The 19,025-nt window shown below is 35.2% G+C and overlaps 2 protein-coding genes and 4 non-coding genes across 6 annotated transcripts; 2 read left to right on the plus strand and 4 right to left on the minus strand.

Moving 5' to 3' along the window:
• The first annotated feature begins 6,359 nt into the window (after positions 1 to 6,359).
• On the plus strand, positions 6,360 to 11,938 carry LOC134687709 (uncharacterized). The gene is made up of 2 exons (XM_063548167.1): positions 6,360 to 6,425; positions 6,973 to 11,938. The coding sequence occupies exon 2, from the start codon at positions 7,076 to 7,078 to the stop codon at positions 11,936 to 11,938; it is 4,863 nt and encodes a 1,620-aa protein (XP_063404237.1). The 5' UTR covers positions 6,360 to 6,425; positions 6,973 to 7,075.
• Positions 11,939 to 12,025: 87 nt separating this feature from the next.
• Positions 12,026 to 13,021, plus strand: LOC134687710 (uncharacterized). Its single transcript, XM_063548168.1, has one exon. The coding sequence runs from the start codon at positions 12,026 to 12,028 to the stop codon at positions 13,019 to 13,021; it is 996 nt and encodes a 331-aa protein (XP_063404238.1).
• A 2,799-nt stretch (positions 13,022 to 15,820) lies between these two features.
• Positions 15,821 to 15,893, minus strand: Trnaf-gaa (transfer RNA phenylalanine (anticodon GAA)). Its single transcript has one exon. It is a non-coding gene; the product is annotated as a tRNA-Phe (tRNA).
• A 1,313-nt stretch (positions 15,894 to 17,206) lies between these two features.
• Positions 17,207 to 17,279, minus strand: Trnaf-gaa (transfer RNA phenylalanine (anticodon GAA)). Its single transcript has one exon. It is a non-coding gene; the product is annotated as a tRNA-Phe (tRNA).
• A 620-nt stretch (positions 17,280 to 17,899) lies between these two features.
• Positions 17,900 to 17,972, minus strand: Trnaf-gaa (transfer RNA phenylalanine (anticodon GAA)). Its single transcript has one exon. It is a non-coding gene; the product is annotated as a tRNA-Phe (tRNA).
• A 620-nt stretch (positions 17,973 to 18,592) lies between these two features.
• On the minus strand, positions 18,593 to 18,665 carry Trnaf-gaa (transfer RNA phenylalanine (anticodon GAA)). The gene has a single exon. It is a non-coding gene; the product is annotated as a tRNA-Phe (tRNA).
• Positions 18,666 to 19,025: the final 360 nt, after the last annotated feature.

Here is a 19,025-nt window from a genome sequence, read left to right on the forward strand (position 1 = left end):
TATTCGACCCATTTTTGAATATGCCACGGAAGTGTAGGATAATTGTGGAATATGCTACACACATAAATTAAAAAAATCGCAATTAGAGGCTGCAATAATAGTCATCGGTCTACCAGTATTTACTAAAACTGAAATTTTATACTCTGAGGTTGGCTGGGAATTTCTTTTTGAAGGAAGAAGGAGAAGAAAATTACAGATGTTTTATAAATTGAACCAAAAACATGCACCATAGTACCTATGCCATCTTGTACCTCCATGTGTACAAAGAACAACCAACTATCCGTTACGAAATGGTCATGATTTGTTTTGTTCCATTTTGCCGACTTTCCCTTACTACTGAATCGTTTATTACCTCCACAATACGTGAGTGAAACAAACTTGATCTAAAAATTCGCAGTGTCGACTCTATTTCTAAGTTTAAGAAAGAATTGAAACATGATAGTCATGTAAGTAAAGTTGAAACGTTTTATTTGTACGGCCCAAGGAAATCGATTATCATTTTAACGCAGTTGCGATGTTCCGCTTCATTCTTAAACCATGACCATTCTAGAGCTATTATCATAAATGATAATTGACAATGTGGGTCAGACATTGAGGATGTCCATTACTACTTCTTTATTTGTACAAAATATACTTCATATAGTTAACTTTGTTCAATAATCTTAATTGGCTTTCCGAAAACTATGTTAACTTTGTTTAGATACACATGAAGAATGTGCCGGGGTTAAACATGTTTCTGAGCGAAACAGTCTTAACTCATCAGATTGATACAAATAGAAATACAATCATCTAACAAAAAACACAAAGTAGATGTGAACGGATACTTGCCAAACAGCAACAATTGTTTAATCATAGCATAGTATGTACTATTCTTGAATTACAGGGGTTACCTAGGGTCACCCCACAACACAAAATACAACCAATTCATCTCAAATAAACTCAGTCCACCATATTAAATGAAGAAATTAGCTCATTACAACATAATTATATACTCTAGCATTGTATCTATTATGGTCTTAAAAAAAACAAAAAAAAACCCAACCCAACAATTAAATTAAGTCAAGTCACCTTATCAAAAACATTTGAATAAACAATACAACATCCATGTAGTCCAGACCTACATTTAGAAAGAAGAATTGACTCTATATTCTTTCATTTAAGGAGTAATCCCCCCCCCAAAAAAAAAAAACCACAAAAAATATATCCCATATTTAGCCTGACAATGTACAGCAATACAGAGATGACCTGATGTAACCTGGAAATATATGTATTTTTGTAAAACTGACCTTTGGTAACATGATCATGTACAATAATACATAGGTTACCTGAGGTAACATGATCATGTACAATAATACATAGGTTACCTGAGGTAACATGATCATGTACAATAATACATAGGTTACCTGAGGTAACATGATCATGTACAATAATACATAGGTTACCTGAGGTAACATGATCATGTACAATAATACATAGGTTACCTGAGGTAACATGATCATGTACACTAATACATAGGTTACCTGAGGTAACCTGAACATGTACAATAATACATAGGTTACCTGAGGTAACATAATCATGTACACTAATACATAGGTTACCTGAAGTAACATGATCATGTACAATAATACATAGGTTACCTGAGGTAACATGATCATGTACAATAATACATAGGTTACCTGAGGTAACCTGAACATGTACAATAATACATAGGTTACCTGAGGTAAAATGATCATGTACAATAATACATAGGTTACCTGAGGTAACATGATCATGTACAATAATACATAGGTTACCTGAGGTAACATGATCATGTACAATAATACATAGGTTACCTGAGGTAACATGATCATGTACAATAATACATAGGTTACCTGAGGTAACCTGAACATGTACAGTTATAAAGAGCTTAGCTGGAAATATCTATGCTTTGTAAAGCTGATCTGAGATAACCTGAACATGTAACTATGGTATTGCAGTGATGACCTTGGGTACTAACCTGATTTTGTATGGTATTGCAGTGATGGCGTGAAGTTACCTGACCTTTCGCGGTTTTATCATGGTCCGGTTACCTTAAGTCAACGATGTATTATTGTACATGGTCATGTTACCACAGGTCAGCTTTTCAAAACACTTATATTTTCAGGTTACCTAAGGTCAAAATTGTTTTACTGTACATGGTCAAGTTCATATTATCAAGAGAGGCGAAGGATAAACTGACAACGAATGAAGAAAGGGAAAAAAACAGACAAATGATAGTAAACAAGATACAACATAGAAAACTAAAGACTTAGCAACACCAACACCACTAAAAACTGGTGTTGATCTCAGGTTCATCGGAAGGGTATGCAGATCCTACTTCACATGTGACACCCGTCGTGTTGCTCATGTTATAACAAACCTGATGAATAATCTAATTTGGTAGGGTCACATTTTCAAAAGGGGACGGGATTATATTTACGACATAAGCATCTTATCCAATTTCAATACCATCTGTGAAACGGATATTCCCGGTCAGCCAATTCGTGATGGCGTCCGTAAAATTTACGAAGGGATAATTCCAACTTCACCATGTGGAACTCGGAATTACTAGTCACAATTGGGAAGTGCATTTACTACAATTAACATGATAGGCTACTACATTTTTTTTATGTTTGCATAAACAGATAAAATCTATATTCTTATACGATAAACCATAAAACTTTGACTCACGACAAGCTTATATATATATTTACTGCCTAAATTTTCATTATAACCGACTCCAATTTTGTCTTATCCATGATGTCAACGCCTTTCAAAAGAAGAACAAATTTTAGATTATTTTTTTAGTTTTGTTTCCAGATTTTACAAATATCTTGCGGTGCTTTAGGCGTTTTGTCAAATTTTATTGAATTCCTAATTTTCCATAGTGTCCATTTAAAATGTATGATAATTATGTTTAAAAAATTGTCATATTTTAATTCTTTCGTGTTTTTACCTAATAGAATGTCCTTTTTCAACAAAAGGATTATTTATTCCTATGTTTGATTTGATAAGTATTTCTTGGAGATTTTTTTAAAATTAACTGTGATGTACTCCAACTGAAAAAAATAAGTGTTGCAGGGTTTCAATATCACTGTCATTTTGACAAATGTGGCATTTTCCATTTGATATCTTCATTTTTTTTTAATCTCTCTTCAGTATATAAAATATTGTGCATGGATCTCCATTGAAATTCTTTTACTTTATTTTCAATTTTCAAATGTTCTAATCCCGACCATATATTTTCCCAAGGTATGTTTGTTCCAAATATTTCCTCCCACTTAATTTGACATTTTAGAGATACATCTTTATTTAAAACCGTACGAATATATTTGAGTTTTAACTTTGATGGTTTGATTGTTTGGTTGTTTAAGTTAATGATCTCAAGGTCATTTGATATCTTTAATTTACTTTCATGATGCAAATTCTGGTTTCCGCAAGAGTTCAAAATTTGCACGAAATCTTTAGGAATTGCCTTTTTAATTTTTGAAAATTCGGAAATGCAATTTCATCAATCAGCATCCTATAAATTTCATTACAGCTAATAAAATCTGTAGTTTCTGAATTCCAAATGTCCTGGATAGTTGTGATACTGCTTTTTAAAAAAGAAGAGTAGGACAATGGTTTATTATTGAAACGAATAGAAGAGTTTCCAAATATCGTCGTATTTAAAATATCACTTTTATTTGAAGGTGTATCAACATTTTGAATGAATCCTGACCACGTATTTATAATTTTCTGATAAACATGTGGTAGTTGGTTCATATCTTAACCATTTAAACTTGAACATTTACATACAAAAAAGTCATCATTATATTTTTCGTCAAATTTCCGAAGCCAATACTTACCGATCGCATCCCAGCTTTCCAATGGCTCCTGAATTAAACGATATACAAGTTTTGTTTGTTTACCTTTTATAAACGTATCTATACTTACCATTCCCATCCCCCTTTTATTTCAGTCAAACAGCAGACATTTCTATCCACCTGATTCACTTTTCCGTCCCATATAAAGTTCCAAATTATATTATTTCGCTCTTTAGTATACTTATCAGGAATTCCTCGTATTTCGATCTCGAAAGAACAGAGAGAAAGTTAGTCCAGTCAATCTAGCATAAATTTGACCTAACCCGAAAGTAATTGCAACAGAAGATTTTTAAGTTTTAATCATTAGCATTATACCCCAAATATACACAGAAAAAAGTCCCATAAAATCTTACTTGAGGAAGACTAAAAAAAATCACCATTTAAAATTCCTATGGAGAGTTGCACTGAAAAGGGAGATAACTCTTGCAAAAAAGGCAGAAATATCAATAAAAATTGATGCAAAATTATAACTTTACTACTTCTATTAATCAGAATGTAGAGATTCTTGTTTATTTAGCGGTCTTTAGAGTATAACAAATAACTCTAAAAGTGTTTTCATATATTTTATCAAGCTATAATCTAGATTTCGTAATTCATTAGTTGACCGTTTATTGAATTTTTCAACAGGTCCAGGTAAAGAATCTCAAATTAAAAAAAAAAATAATCAAGCATGTATTCTTCTTTTTGTGGTTTAAAGTTTCTTTAGATTAGTAAGTTGCTGAAAAAATATAATATACAGATATAAACAATACCAAATTTTCACATTATTTTTTCAAAATGGTTACAAAGCTTCAAATTTGCAATTTCCTTAATGAAAAATGCACGAAAAAAATAAAACTACCCATAACACTTCGGTTTTGTACATTCCATGAGCAGAAGGTTATATAATTCAGTCAAATACAAACTTATAACCCCATCAAAGTATCATACTTTTACATAAATTTCAAGAAAAACAACAAAAAACTGAACAAAAAGACAAGAGTTATCTCCCCTTCCAATGTTAATTTCCATAGGAAATTAAAAATGCTGATTTTGAGTTCCTCAAGTTAGATTTTATGGGACTTTTTTCTGTGTATATAAAGGGCATAATGCTATAGATTAGAACTAAAACATTTTCTGTTGCAATTAGTTTGAGGTTAAAATTAGTTTGACTGGACTAAGTATCATATTTTTTACTATAAGTGTTTTACCTTTAAACGTAAGCTTCCTACTTTTTCATACGTGTATACAATTTTTAACTTGATCTATTATTTTCTCCAAATATCATCGTCATTTATTTCATTACCATGACACACCCCTAATGTTTTAACATTGCCTGTGATCCATTTGATTTTATCAAATTTAAATTGTTTTCTTTTAGAAGCCCCTAATAGTAAGTCTTTTGTTTTGTCATAGTTTATTCTAGAACCCGAAGCTTTTTCGTATAAGGACAAAATTTTGAAAGTATTTTCTATAGAATTTTCATTTTTATTTAAAAATACTTGGGTGTCATCTGCAAACATACATAATTTGGTTTCTATAAAGTTACCTCTCTCCTGGTAATTTTAATCCTTCTATTTTCAAATTGATGTTACCCCTAATCGCACATGCCATGGGTTCAGCCTGTATGATATACAAGAGAGGCGCTATTGGACACCCTTGCCTAGCGGAACGAGTAATCGAAAAGTATCTTGATACAAACCCATTGGTTTTAACACACGTAGTAGCATTGTAGAGGGGGAGGACAGGGGGGTACCCTTCTCCCTTCTCACACCCCTCTTCTCCTTTCTCCTATCCCTCTTCTCCTTATTTTTTTTTAATTTACCGGAAAAAAGAGAGATATTTTTTTTTTCATATTTTATTTTTTTCTCCAACTTTTTCTCCTTTCTCCCAACCTTCCTCTCCTTTCTCCTACCCCCTTTCTCCTTTCTCCCACCCCCTTTCTCCTTTCTCCTACCCCCTTTCTCCCTGTCTCCCTTACCCCTGTCCTCCCCCTCATTGTATAATAGCATTTTTATCCATGCTCTAAATTTCCGCCAAATTCAAATTTCACCAATACAAAATCTATCAATTCCCATTCAACTCTATCATATTTTATTTTTTTCTCCAACTTTTTCTCCTTTCTCCCAACCTTCCTCTCCTTTCTCCTACCCCCTTTCTCCTTTCTCCCACCCCCTTTCTCCTTTCTCCTACCCCCTTTCTCCCTGTCTCCCTTACCCCTGTCCTCCCCCTCATTGTATAATAGCATTTTTATCCATGCTCTAAATTTCCGCCAAATTCAAATTTCACCAATACAAAATCTATCAATTCCCATTCAACTCTATCAGACGCTTTTTTGTTGATCCAAAAATAATATAATTCCTTCTTCATGTTCGTTGTCAATATATCCTATTTTATCCTGCAATTGGGTGTTCTACTATACAGATACAGCCCTGTATTGTCACACTCCGGAAATTTACGGATCTGTTCCGTCATTATGTTGATTTTTATAATGATGTCTGCCAATCGGCAACAGCGGCAAAGCCAAACAAACTTTTTTTATGGTATTCAACCCTCCACAGGGTGAGTTTTCTGATAAACTGTAGTTTATAACCTTTATTTGTATGTCCGATTAACGTATTTAAAGTCTAAGGTCAGTCCTTTTGATTTAAATTGTGATTTCAAACGATTCTCAGGAGTCATATCTCACGTCACACTTATTTTGTATTTTACATGTTAAATTAAGCATTCCGATGTTTATTTGATGGTTATATATATTCCTGCATTTATTAGACACAATTCTCAGTCAATTTAAGCTTCTTAATTTGCGATTTTTGATTTTACTCCGTCAGTTTGTCAAAATATTTTTTGTATGGAACGCCATTAGAGCCATATATTTTGGCGTACGTTTTTTCCTAAAACAGTATGTGTATGGAACGCTTTTCGTGTTATAATTTTGTTATTCAAAATGTAATTTTATGGCATATTTAGATCATTTTTTGTTGTTTCATAAGATAAACATATTTTTCAATGTATGGAGAACATTGTTAACACTAATTGTACTATTAATTTGTGAAAATTGTCGATTGTGAACATTGTGCTTATTAGATTCATTTTTGTATATTTTCAGTTTTTTACCCTCTCTGGAGGTCTGCAATAAAAGATAATAACAACTCAGGTTCAGCTTATCTTTGACATTACAGTAAAAAACCTCGGTATCAGGAAGAATAACCATGGATTCAGAAAGAACTTTTCGTGAGGCAAGGAGACTTACTCCTGAAGGACAATTGATGTTCGAGGAGAATGTAAGACAGTTTACTTCAAAACTACGAATTCAACACAGATATATAGACATGATTTTTGGAGATATACATGAGCACACCCATATGACTAAACCATTAGCTTGTACTTATAAACAAGAACTAATGAAACATTTTAAGGAATATGAAGAAATTTCTCGCAAATATGACGACTATTTAATTTCTCAACGGTGTGATGAAAGTTCTCGTGAAAGATCTTCGCATAATTTGATTGCTAGTTCGTTACAACAGCAAGTCTCTAAAGCAATAGATAAGCTAGAAGCAATGTTGCAAACCTTTGATATGGAAGAACTAAATAAAATTAAAAGTGAACAATTAACAGAAATCATTCAACCACCCGACGCATTTAGAGAACCATCAAATACTGGTGTAGATAGAAAATCTAATTGTTCAAGAGGAAGTTCTCATCTTTCTCGACAGAGAGCCAAAGTTGAAGTCGCAAAGACCAGAGCAAAATTTGCACAAGAAGAAGTTGAACTTATGCGTAAACAAACAGCCATACAAGCAGACATGAAACTTCTAAGTGTGAAACGCGATATAGAGGAAGCGGAATGTGAACTCAGAGTCTTGAATGAGAATTTTGATGAAGATTGTGCTATTTCAGAGCCAAACAAAGAAGACGTCAAAAGACGTACTGCAGAATTCATACTAAAACAAACTGATCAAAATGCCAATATGCCTTTAACTCAAAATTTAAATGTTGATGCACCTACATTTAAACCAGCAGTAGTAAATCAAATGCCTACTGCCACATTTACTCAGACAGACGCCTGTAGAGAGTTTACACAATTCATTGTTAAAAAGGACTTGTTGTTATCACGGCTCTGTAAATATGATGACACACCTGGTTATTTCTTAGCTTGGAAAGCAAGTTTTACAAATGTAATGCGTGAATTAAACGTTACTCCGTCTGAAGAATTAGACTTATTGGTAAAATGGTTGGGACCCGAAAGTTGCAAACAAGCATTGAGCATTCGAGCAGCTAATGTAGGAAACGCATCTCAAGGTGTAGCCAGAATTTGGGCTAGACTTCAAGACAGATTTGGAAGTCCTGAAATTGTAGAAAGTGCTTTACGTAAGAAACTTAATAACTTTGCCAAAATCGGCAATAAAGACAATAAACGTTTATTTGAGCTTTTTGACATAGTTTCAGAAATAGAAGCAGTTAAAGAGAATGACATGTATAGAAGTATTTTTAGTGTTTATGACTCATCGGCTGGTGTAAAAATTATAATAGCAAAACTGCCATATAATATCCAAGAAAAATGGACAACAGAGGCCACCAGATATAAGACTCAAAACCACATGGTATATCCACCATTTACAGTATTTACCCAGTTTTTGCAAAAGATTGCAAAAATGAAAAATGACCCAAGTTTTTTCTTTGAGGATTGTCGAGAAGCCAAAGTACAGAATACTACAAATACAACAAACAATTGTTATGGAAATACAAGAAATCAGATATCTTGTGCACGTACTGAAACCTCATTGTCGAAACCGTTCACTGATAAAGTAAAAAGTTCAGACTCGGTATGTCCTGTGCATGGAACTAATCACTTACTGAATGAATGTAGAGGATTTCGCATGAAACCAATTTCAGAACGATGGGAGTTCTTAAAAAAGAATGGAATTTGTTTTCGCTGTTGTGGGCCTAAGCGCCATCTTAGAAGAGACTGCAAAGAGTTCTTGAAATGTTCAGTCTGTCAAAGTCGGGAACACCCTTCTGCTTTACATACCGATATCGGAAATATTAGAAAGAACGAACCCCCAGAATCTCACGAGGGGGAGAATGAATCAGGAGAAGTTATAACAGCATGCACACAAATATGTGGTCAAGTATCTGGCACCAGTAAGTCATGTTCAAAACTTATGTTAGTAAAAGTGTATCCAAAAGGACAACCTGAACAATCACACATGATGTATTCTTTAATAGATGATCAAAGTAACAAGTCATTGGCCACTTCCAACTTCTTTTATTTGTTTTCTGATAATGGACCAGAAACTGAATATGTTTTGTCGTCCTGTGCTGGAAAATTTACCACATCTGGACGTTTAGCTAGGGACTACGTGATAGAAGCTTTAGATGGGTCATGTGCGTTCGACTTACCAACTATCATAGAATGTAATGACATTCCGAACAATAGACAGGAAATAGCGTCCCCTAATGTGGCTATTCAATATCCTCATCTTGTAGACATTGCTCCTTACATTCCTGAAATCAATGAGCATGCACAAATTGATCTTTTGATAGGAAGAGATTTGATATCAGTACACCATGTACTCGATCAGCGTCTTGGCAAAGGTAACCTCCCATATGCACAGAAGCTGCCTTTAGGTTGGGCTATAATTGGTGAAGTGTGTCTCGGGAAAAGTCATCCGCCTGGCATTCTAGATTTCGTTAATGTGAACAAGACTACCATTTTGAGTAATGGCCGTGCTACTTTCCTTAAACCTTGCCAAAGTGATTTACAAGTAGGTACAAACATTTTCCGTACAACTGACAACGATGAAAAGATTGGAGCATCAATCGAAGACGATACATTCCTGAAGATCATGAATTCAGGTTTTGTTAAAAATTCAGATGGTTGTTGGGTTGCTCCATTGCCCTTCCGTGAGCATCGGCCAATATTAGAAAACAACAAACAAGTAGCTTTGAAGAGAGCAAAATCTTTCGATTACAGCTTGAAAATTAATTCTACAAAACGAGAACATGTCATACAATTCATGCAGAAAATCATCGAAAATGGTCATGCTGAAATAGCGCCACCATTGGCTATATCGTCTGAATGTTGGTACTTACCTATGTTTGGGATATATCACCCCAGAAAACCTGACAATATCCGAGTGGTATTTGATGCGTCCGCAGTGTGTAATGGTCATTCATTAAATAACGTTCTGTTAAAAGGACCAGACCTCACAAACAGCCTGTTAGGCATTTTACTACGTTTTCGAAAAGAGGCTATAGCAGTAACTGCTGACGTCGAACAAATGTTCTATAATTTCAAAGTGAGTGAAGAGCATCGTAATTACCTTCGTTTCATTTGGCATTCTGATAATGACATAGAAAAACCATTGATTGATTACCGTATGACTGTTCACGTGTTTGGCAACAGTCCCTCGCCGTCAGTGGCAACTTATGGACTTCGAAAATCTGCTGAGACTGCTGATCAAGATGTGAAGGATTTTGTAAATCGCAACTTTTACGTAGCCGATGGTCTGTTGTCGTGTCAAAATGTTGAGACAGCTGTTGATTTAGTTAAGAGAACACAAAGTGCATTGTCAAGTGGTGGTAATCTTAGGTTACATAAAATAGCCTCAAATAGCAAACATTTGTTGAGCCAGTTTCCCGTTGATGATCTGGCTAAAAATCTAAAAGATCTGAAATTTGAAAATGACTGCTTACCTTTGCAAAGAAGCCTAGGTATGGCTTGGGATATTAACAATGACTGTTTTACCTTTCAAGTAGCGCATGACATCAAGCCATTTAGCAAGCGTGGTGTATTATCAACGATCAACTCACTGTTTGATCCGATTGGCTTCACAGCCCCTGTTTCAGTTCGTGGTAAACTTCTCTTACGTGATATGTTGACTTCACTAGGACACTCTGAATGGGATGACCCATTACCTGATACTTACCTACATCCATGGAAGCAGTGGATTAATACGTTACCTGATCTTGAACAATGCTGTATTCCGCGTATGTATAGTGACATCTCATATGCAGAAGCTTCGAACAGAGAAGTTCATATCTTTTGTGATGCTTCCAAAGAGGCAATAGGTGCAGTGGCTTATTTGAGATTAATTGACTCACACCATGTAACAGTTAGTTTTTTATTGGGAAAAGCAAAGGTTGCGCCTTCGCATGGGAATACTATTCCTCGATTAGAACTGTGCGCTTCTGTTCTTGCCGCAGAATTATCAGATCTTGTCAAAGAGCATCTAGGTATAGATCAAAGTGAAATGTACTTTTACTCAGACAGCAAAATAGTGTTAGGTTACTTGACAAATGAGTCAAAGAGGTTTCATGTATACGTTGGAAACCGAGTGCGACGAATTCGAGTCTCTTGTGATCCAAAACGATGGAGTCATGTTTCAACTGAAAATAATCCAGCAGATATTGCAACACGTGGAATTAACCCTGCAGAGTTATCAAATAGTTTATGGATAAAGGGACCAGCATTTCTTTATGACATATCCCTTGAAAATTTAGATAACGGTCCACATCAGTTGGTTGATGCTGATAGTGACAAGGAGATTCGCCCAGAGGTGCAAGTAGCTAAAACACAAACTGTAGCTCAAAATAATGTACATAGATTAGGGACACACAGATTCTCAAAGTTTTCAGAATGGAGAACTTTAGTCAGAGCAATTTCCTTATTGAAACAACGTGTTAGAAATCGAGCTCATCATAACGATGAACCTGAACATTTAGATGCATACAAACAACCAGATGCTTTGAAACAAGCTCAACAATTCATAATTCGTGAGGTTCAAATGGAAAATTATAGAGATGAAATAGACAGTATCAAACATGGAAAATCGTTACATAACAATAGTTCTCTCTCGCAACTATCGCCCATACTTGATGTTGATGATACCTTAAGAGTTGGTGGTCGCTTACGAAACTACAAAGATTGTTCAGATCTTTCAAAACATCCTATTATCTTACCAAAACATCACCATATATCATTACTTATTGTTCGACACTTCCATGAAAAAGTGGCTCATCAAGGCAGAAGCCTCACAGATGGTGCTATCCGTACAGCTGGTTTTTGAATTTTAGGCAGTCGTCGTTTAGTTTCTTCAGTGCTGCATAAATGTGTGATATGTCGTAAGCTTCGTGGTTGTTTCGGTTGGCAGCAAATGGCAGATTTGCCTCAGGACAGATTGACACCATCACCGCCATTTACATTCGTCGGTGTTGACACTTTTGGCCCATGGCCTATAGCTTATAGACGCACTCGTGGAATACAAGCTAATCAGAAAAGATGGGCACTTATGTTTACATGCCTTGTCAGTAGAGCAATTCATATAGAGGTCATAGAGGAGCTCAGCAGTGCTTCATTTATAAATGCGTTGCGTCGTTTCATTGCCTTAAGGGGTGAAGTTAAACAATTCCGTTCAGATAGGGGAACAAATTTTGTTGGCAGTTCAAAAGAGTTAAATATGATTACTGAATTTGTTGAAAAAGACTCTGTGAAAAGTTTTCTCTCAAACAACAACGTCTTGTGGCAATTTAATCCTCCACACGCCTCCCACATGGGAGGCGTGTGGGAAAGGATGATTGGTGTTTCACGTAAGATTCTCGATTCAATGTTATTACGAGAAGGTTCGAAAAATCTTACGCATGAAGTTCTAACTACCTTGTTATCGGAGGTAACAGCAATAGTGAATGCAAGACCCTTGGTTCCAGTGTCAACGGACCCAGAATCACCATGCGTTCTTTGTCCGGCAATGCTTTTAACACATAAAACAAATCAGGACAATATTTCTTTTCCAACGTTTGGAAAGAAAGACATGTTGAAATCTCAATGGAAGCACACTCAATTTCTAGCAGAAGAGTTTTGGAACCGCTGGCGTAACGAATATTTAAACCGTCTACAAACTCGACAAAAATGGACTGGTGAAAACAGTAATATGAAGGAAGGCGATTTAGTACTTTTAAGAGATAATGAATGTGCTCGCAACTATTGGCCAGTCGCAATCGTTGAAAAGACATTCCCTAGTTCTGATCAGAAAGTCAGAAAGGTTCAAATTCGTGTCGTGCGTGATGGGAAACCGGTTAGTTATGTGAGACCAATCAACGAACTAGTAATGTTGGTAGAGCGTGTGGAAATAAAAGAAAGTGAAATAGACTAATGATTATAATTTTAACTTGTTGAATCTTCAAATAGTCAGAACATTTAACAACAGTTATAACATTTTGCATTGATAATTTGTTCATGTTATTTTAAATTTGTTTATAAATTGGTGATTTCAGTTTGAAATCAGAGGGGGAGTGTATTGTCACACTCCGGAAATTTACGGATCTGTTCCGTCATTATGTTGATTTTTATGATGATGTCTGCCAATCGGCAACAGCGGCAAAGCCAAACAAACTTTTTTTTTATGGTATTCAACCCTCCACAGGGTGAGTTTTCTGATAAACTGTAGTTTATAACCTTTATTTTGTATGTCCGATTAACGTATTTAAAGTCTAAGGTCAGTCCTTTTGATTTAAATTGTGATTTCAAACGATTCTCAGGAGTCATATCTCACGTCACACTTATTTTGTATTTTACATGTTAAATTAAGCATTCCGATGTTTATTTGATGGTTATATATATTCCTGCATTTATTAGACACAATTCTCAGTCAATTTAAGCTTCTTAATTTGCGATTTTTGATTTTACTCCGTCAGTTTGTCAAAATATTTTGTGTATGGAACGCCATTAGAGCCATATATTTTGGCGTACGTTTTTTCCTAAAACAGTATGTGTATGGAACGCTTTTCGTGTTATAATTTTGTTATTCAAAATGTAATTTTATGGCATATTTAGATCATTTTTTGTTGTTTCATAAGATAAACATATTTTTCAATGTATGGAGAACATTGTTAACACTAATTGTACTATTAATTTGTGAAAATTGTCGATTGTGAACATTGTGCTTATTAGATTCATTTTTGTATATTTTCAGTTTTTTACCCTCTCTGGAGGTCTGCAATAAAAGATAATAACAACTCAGGTTCAGCTTATCTTTGACATTACAAGCCCTACAGATATCGCTATGCTGTATCTGTATACTATACAGATCTGTATCTGTATACTATACAGATATCGCTTTAAAGCTCCGGCCACTGCCGGACTGAGTATTGTATGAACCTGCGTGACCTCATAATGTGTATTGCAGTCGCATTCCAATGACGTATTAATTGCGAATTAACGATTACTTTTATACGTTCTGTTTGTTTTCAAACATTTCTTTAGAGCAATAAGAATCACACCAATTTTCTGATAATATACACACATGAACAGCAGTCTTTTCTACGATGACAACTATCGATTTCAAAACTTGAATGTGTATGATTGTGTAACAAAAACAACCATGTCAATTTCAGCATGCATGTTTAGTGAATGTCGAGGCTGAAGTCGCTGAAGCGTAGGACAACTCGTACACTCCAGTTTCAAAATGGAGAATGTTCTTTTATTTGTTTTTAATGTTGAAGTTAGTTGTTGTGTTAAAATAGATAAGTATTCACCTTGAGCGATGTATTATCGTTGACCATTCGAGATTCTTTTTTTGCGAAGCAGTCTCCAGCTGAATGTGTGATTACTGTATCGTATTACTACACGGGCCTCAATGGATTTCAAATCGAAAATAAATGCAAAACATGTGTTTTTGTTTCTTTCAAAACGCAAATAATATATAGAATTAATTGCAGGATAAAGACAATAACTGTTTAGTGTCTTTAGATATCATCTGTATTTGTACTCGGCTCGAAACAGGTGTAGCTAAAAGCTCGCATACACCTTGTTTCCTAGCCTCGCACAGGCCTTTGTTAGTCTTGTATTATCTTAATTTTAGTTTCTTGTGTACAATTTGGAAATTAGTATGGCGTTCATTATCACTGAACTAGTATATATTTGTTTAGGGGCCAGCTGAAGGACGCCTCCGGGTGCGGGAATTTCTCGCTACATTGAAGACCTGTTGGTGACCTTCTGCTGTTGTTTTTTTATTTGGTCGGGTTGTTGTCTCTTTGACACATTCCCCATTTCCATTCTCAATTTTATTGTCTATATCTATCTAACATTTCTTTATCTTCCTTACTTACCTTATCTATCACAAACTGACAAAGTTTTTCGCCTGCTGTTTTGTCACAGCCTTCAATGGCAAAAAGTTTTATAGTATAAAATTTTACTTGTTCATTTAAGATAGAATCAATGTCACATTTATACTCACCGTTTTCTGTTTTTACACGTTGCCATAATTTGTTCTGCCCATTTTTCTTTTCAAAATTAAAAAAAAGTATTTGGTCGACTTCTCGCCGTCTACGGCCCATTTAGTTCGTGATCTAATGTTTGCGGAGACTGTTTTATTAGTAAAATATTCCTTAATTTTATTTTCTATTTCTAAAATTTTGTCACATGCTTTATTTGAATCGTTCAATTGAGGTTTCAATTTTTCAAGCTGTTTTTCTAAAGCAATGACATTATTTTGATTTGATAAACGGTTTAGTTTTTGACTAATTTCCATTGTCAAAAATTTAATTTTTGATTTTGTTACATCCCACCACTCTTGAAAGCTATTAAATCGGTTCTTACTTTTAACCCAATTTTCTATTCGTGATTTTGAATTGCCTCTTTGAAAACTCTACCGTCTATTTGTTGGAAATTTAGATCGCCATATATCATCTCAATCAAAATTCAATAAGAGACTTTTCAACTCGTTTAAGCCTGTATCATCATTTTGATGTGAAGGGGACCTATCTAGTTTTCTATCTAACGCACAATTAAAATCTCCTAAGAAGATATTATAATGATCTGTGCCATCATTTGAAAACAAGTCATTTTTAGATTATAGTTACATCTAGTCATTCTATGGAGAAAAGTTTCTTTGGATTATCTTGCAAAAGTGGTGAGTAGCAAAAAATATCCTGCCAGCCGCCGGATTGTTCCGTGCCGGAACCCGGGATTGAACCGGGGGCCTTTAGATCTTCAGTCTAACGCTCTCCCAACTGAGCTATTCCGGCTGACATGGATTGTTCGGCAATTAGGTGCATTTATAGCAACTGAGCTGTTAGACCAATGATATAATTACATGAAACTGAAAGTGCATATGTGCATGTGCAAATTAAGAAAATTATTTTCTGGTGTTGAAAATTGTATGGATGGCTGAGGAATAAATTTAGAAATAGTTATAGATACCAGTATAGTTTCAAACACGTGTTTGTTCTTAGAATATTTATCATTCATTTCTATGTGAAAAAGTCCGTGTATATTAACATTAAGATTTTAGCTTTAATAAAAGAAAGGGAAAACAAAAGACGTTTTCTTCTTCCAAGAAGAGAAGAAAACAGTTAGTCTTTCGTCGACGTTATCTGTCAACATCCGTGATTGACTTGACATCATAAAGAATCATCGCCAACGTTACCAAGTTAGATTAACGAACAGCGGTTGATCATTATAAAGACATCACCGTTCAGCTGGTAAATGTGTGTTTTCTTCTCTCGTATCATGTGCACTGTTTCTGCAATCTGACATGCCATTAGTATAGTTACACCTAGTCATTCTATGGAGAAAAGTTTCTTTGGATTATCTTGCAAAAGTGGTGAGTAGCAAAAAATATCCTGCCAGCCGCCGGATTGTTCCGTGCCGGAACCCGGGATTGAACCGGGGGCCTTTAGATCTTCAGTTTAACGCTTTCCCAACTGAGCTATTCCGGCTGACATGGATTGTTCGGCAATTAGGTGCAGTTATAGCAACTGAGCTGTTAGACCAATGATATAATTACATGAAACTGAAAGTGCATATGTGCATGTGCAAATTAAGAAAATTATTTTCTGGTGTTGAAAATTGTATGGATGGCTGAGGAATAAATTTAGAAATAGTTATAGATACCAGTATAGTTTCAAACACGTGTTTGTTCTTAGAAAATTTATCATTCATTTCTATGTGAAAAAGTCCGTGTATATTAACATTAAGATTTTAGCTTTAATAAAAGAAAGGGAAAACAAAAGACGTTTTCTTCTTCCAAGAAGAGAAGAAAACAGTTAGTCTTTCGTCGACGTTATCTGTCAACATCCGTGATTGACTTGACATCATAAAGAATCATCGCCAACGTTACCAAGTTAGATTAACGAACAGCGGTTGATCATTATAAAGACATCACCGTTCAGCTGGTAAATGTGTGTTTTCTTCTCTCGTATCATGTGCACTGTTTCTGCAATCTGACATGCCATTAGTATAGTTACACCTAGTCATTCTATGGAGAAAAGTTTCTTTGGATTATCTTGCAAAAGTGGTGAGTAGCAAAAAATATCCTGCCAGCCGCCGGATTGTTCCGTGCCGGAACCCGGGATTGAACCGGGGGCCTTTAGATCTTCAGTCTAACGCTCTCCCAACTGAGCTATTCCGGCTGACATGGATTGTTCGGCAATTAGGTGCATTTATAGCAACTGAGCTGTTAGACCAATGATATAATTACATGAAACTGAAAGTGCATATGTGCATGTGCAAATTAAGAAAATTATTTTCTGGTGTTGAAAATTGTATGGATGGCTGAGGAATAAATTTAGAAATAGTTATAGATACCAGTATAGTTTCAAACACGTGTTTGTTCTTAGAATATTTATCATTCATTTCTATGTGAAAAAGTCCGTGTATATTAACATTAAGATTTTAGCTTTAATAAAAGAAAGGGAAAACAAAAGACGTTTTCTTCTTCCAAGAAGAGAAGAAAACAGTTAGTCTTTCGTCGACGTTATCTGTCAACATCCGTGATTGACTTGACATCATAAAGAATCATCGCCAACGTTACCAAGTTAGATTAACGAACAGCGGTTGATCATTATAAAGACATCACCGTTCAGCTGGTAAATGTGTGTTTTCTTCTCTCGTATCATGTGCACTGTTTCTGCAATCTGACATGCCATTAGTATAGTTACACCTAGTCATTCTATGGAGAAAAGTTTCTTTGGATTATCTTGCAAAAGTGGTGAGTAGCAAAAAATATCCTGCCAGCCGCCGGATTGTTCCGTGCCGGAACCCGGGATTGAACCGGGGGCCTTTAGATCTTCAGTCTAACGCTCTCCCAACTGAGCTATTCCGGCTGACATGGATTGTTCGGCAATTAGGTGCATTTATAGCAACTGAGCTGTTAGACCAATGATATAATTACATGAAACTGAAAGTGCATATGTGCATGTGCAAATTAAGAAAATTATTTTCTGGTGTTGAAAATTGTATGGATGGCTGAGGAATAAATTTAGAAATAGTTATAGATACCAGTATAGTTTCAAACACGTGTTTGTTCTTAGAATATTTATCATTCATTTCTATGTGAAAAAGTCCGTGTATATTAACATTAAGATTTTAGCTTTAATAAAAGAAAGGGAAAACAAAAGACGTTTTCTTCTTCCAAGAAGAGAAGAAAACAGTTAGTCTTTCGTCGACGTTATCTGTCAACATCCGTGATTGACTTGACATCATAAAGAATCATCGCCAACGTTACCAAGTTAGATTAACGAACAGCGGTTGATCATTATAAAGACATCACCGTTCAGCTGGTAAATGTGTGTTTTCTTCTCTCGTATCATGTGCACTGTTTCTGCAATCTGACATGCCATTAGTATAGTTACACCTAGTCATTCTATGGAGAAAAGTTTCTTTGGATTATCTTGCAAAAGTGGTGAGTAGCAAAAAATATCCTGCCAGCCGCCGGATTGTTCCGTGCCGGAACCCGGGATTGAACCGGGGGCCTTTAGATCTTCAGTCTAACGCTCTCCCAACTGAGCTATTCCGGCTGACATGGATTGTTCGGCAATTAGGTGCATTTATAGCAACTGAGCTGTTAGACCAATGATATAATTACATGAAACTGAAAGTGCATATGTGCATGTGCAAATTAAGAAAATTATTTTCTGGTGTTGAAAATTGTATGGATGGCTGAGGAATAAATTTAGAAATAGTTATAGATACCAGTATAGTTTCAAACACGTGTTTGTTCTTAGAATATTTATCATTCATTTCTATGTGAAAAAGTCCGTGTATATTAACATTAAGATTTTAGCTTTAATAAAAGAAAGGGAAAACAAAAGACGTTTTCTTCTTCCAAGAAGAGAAGAAAACAGTTAGTCTTTCGTCGACGTTATCTGTCAACATCC

This window comes from Mytilus trossulus, chromosome 10 (genome assembly GCF_036588685.1).
Source record: "Mytilus trossulus isolate FHL-02 chromosome 10, PNRI_Mtr1.1.1.hap1, whole genome shotgun sequence".
Lineage (NCBI taxonomy): Eukaryota > Metazoa > Mollusca > Bivalvia > Mytilida > Mytilidae > Mytilus > Mytilus trossulus.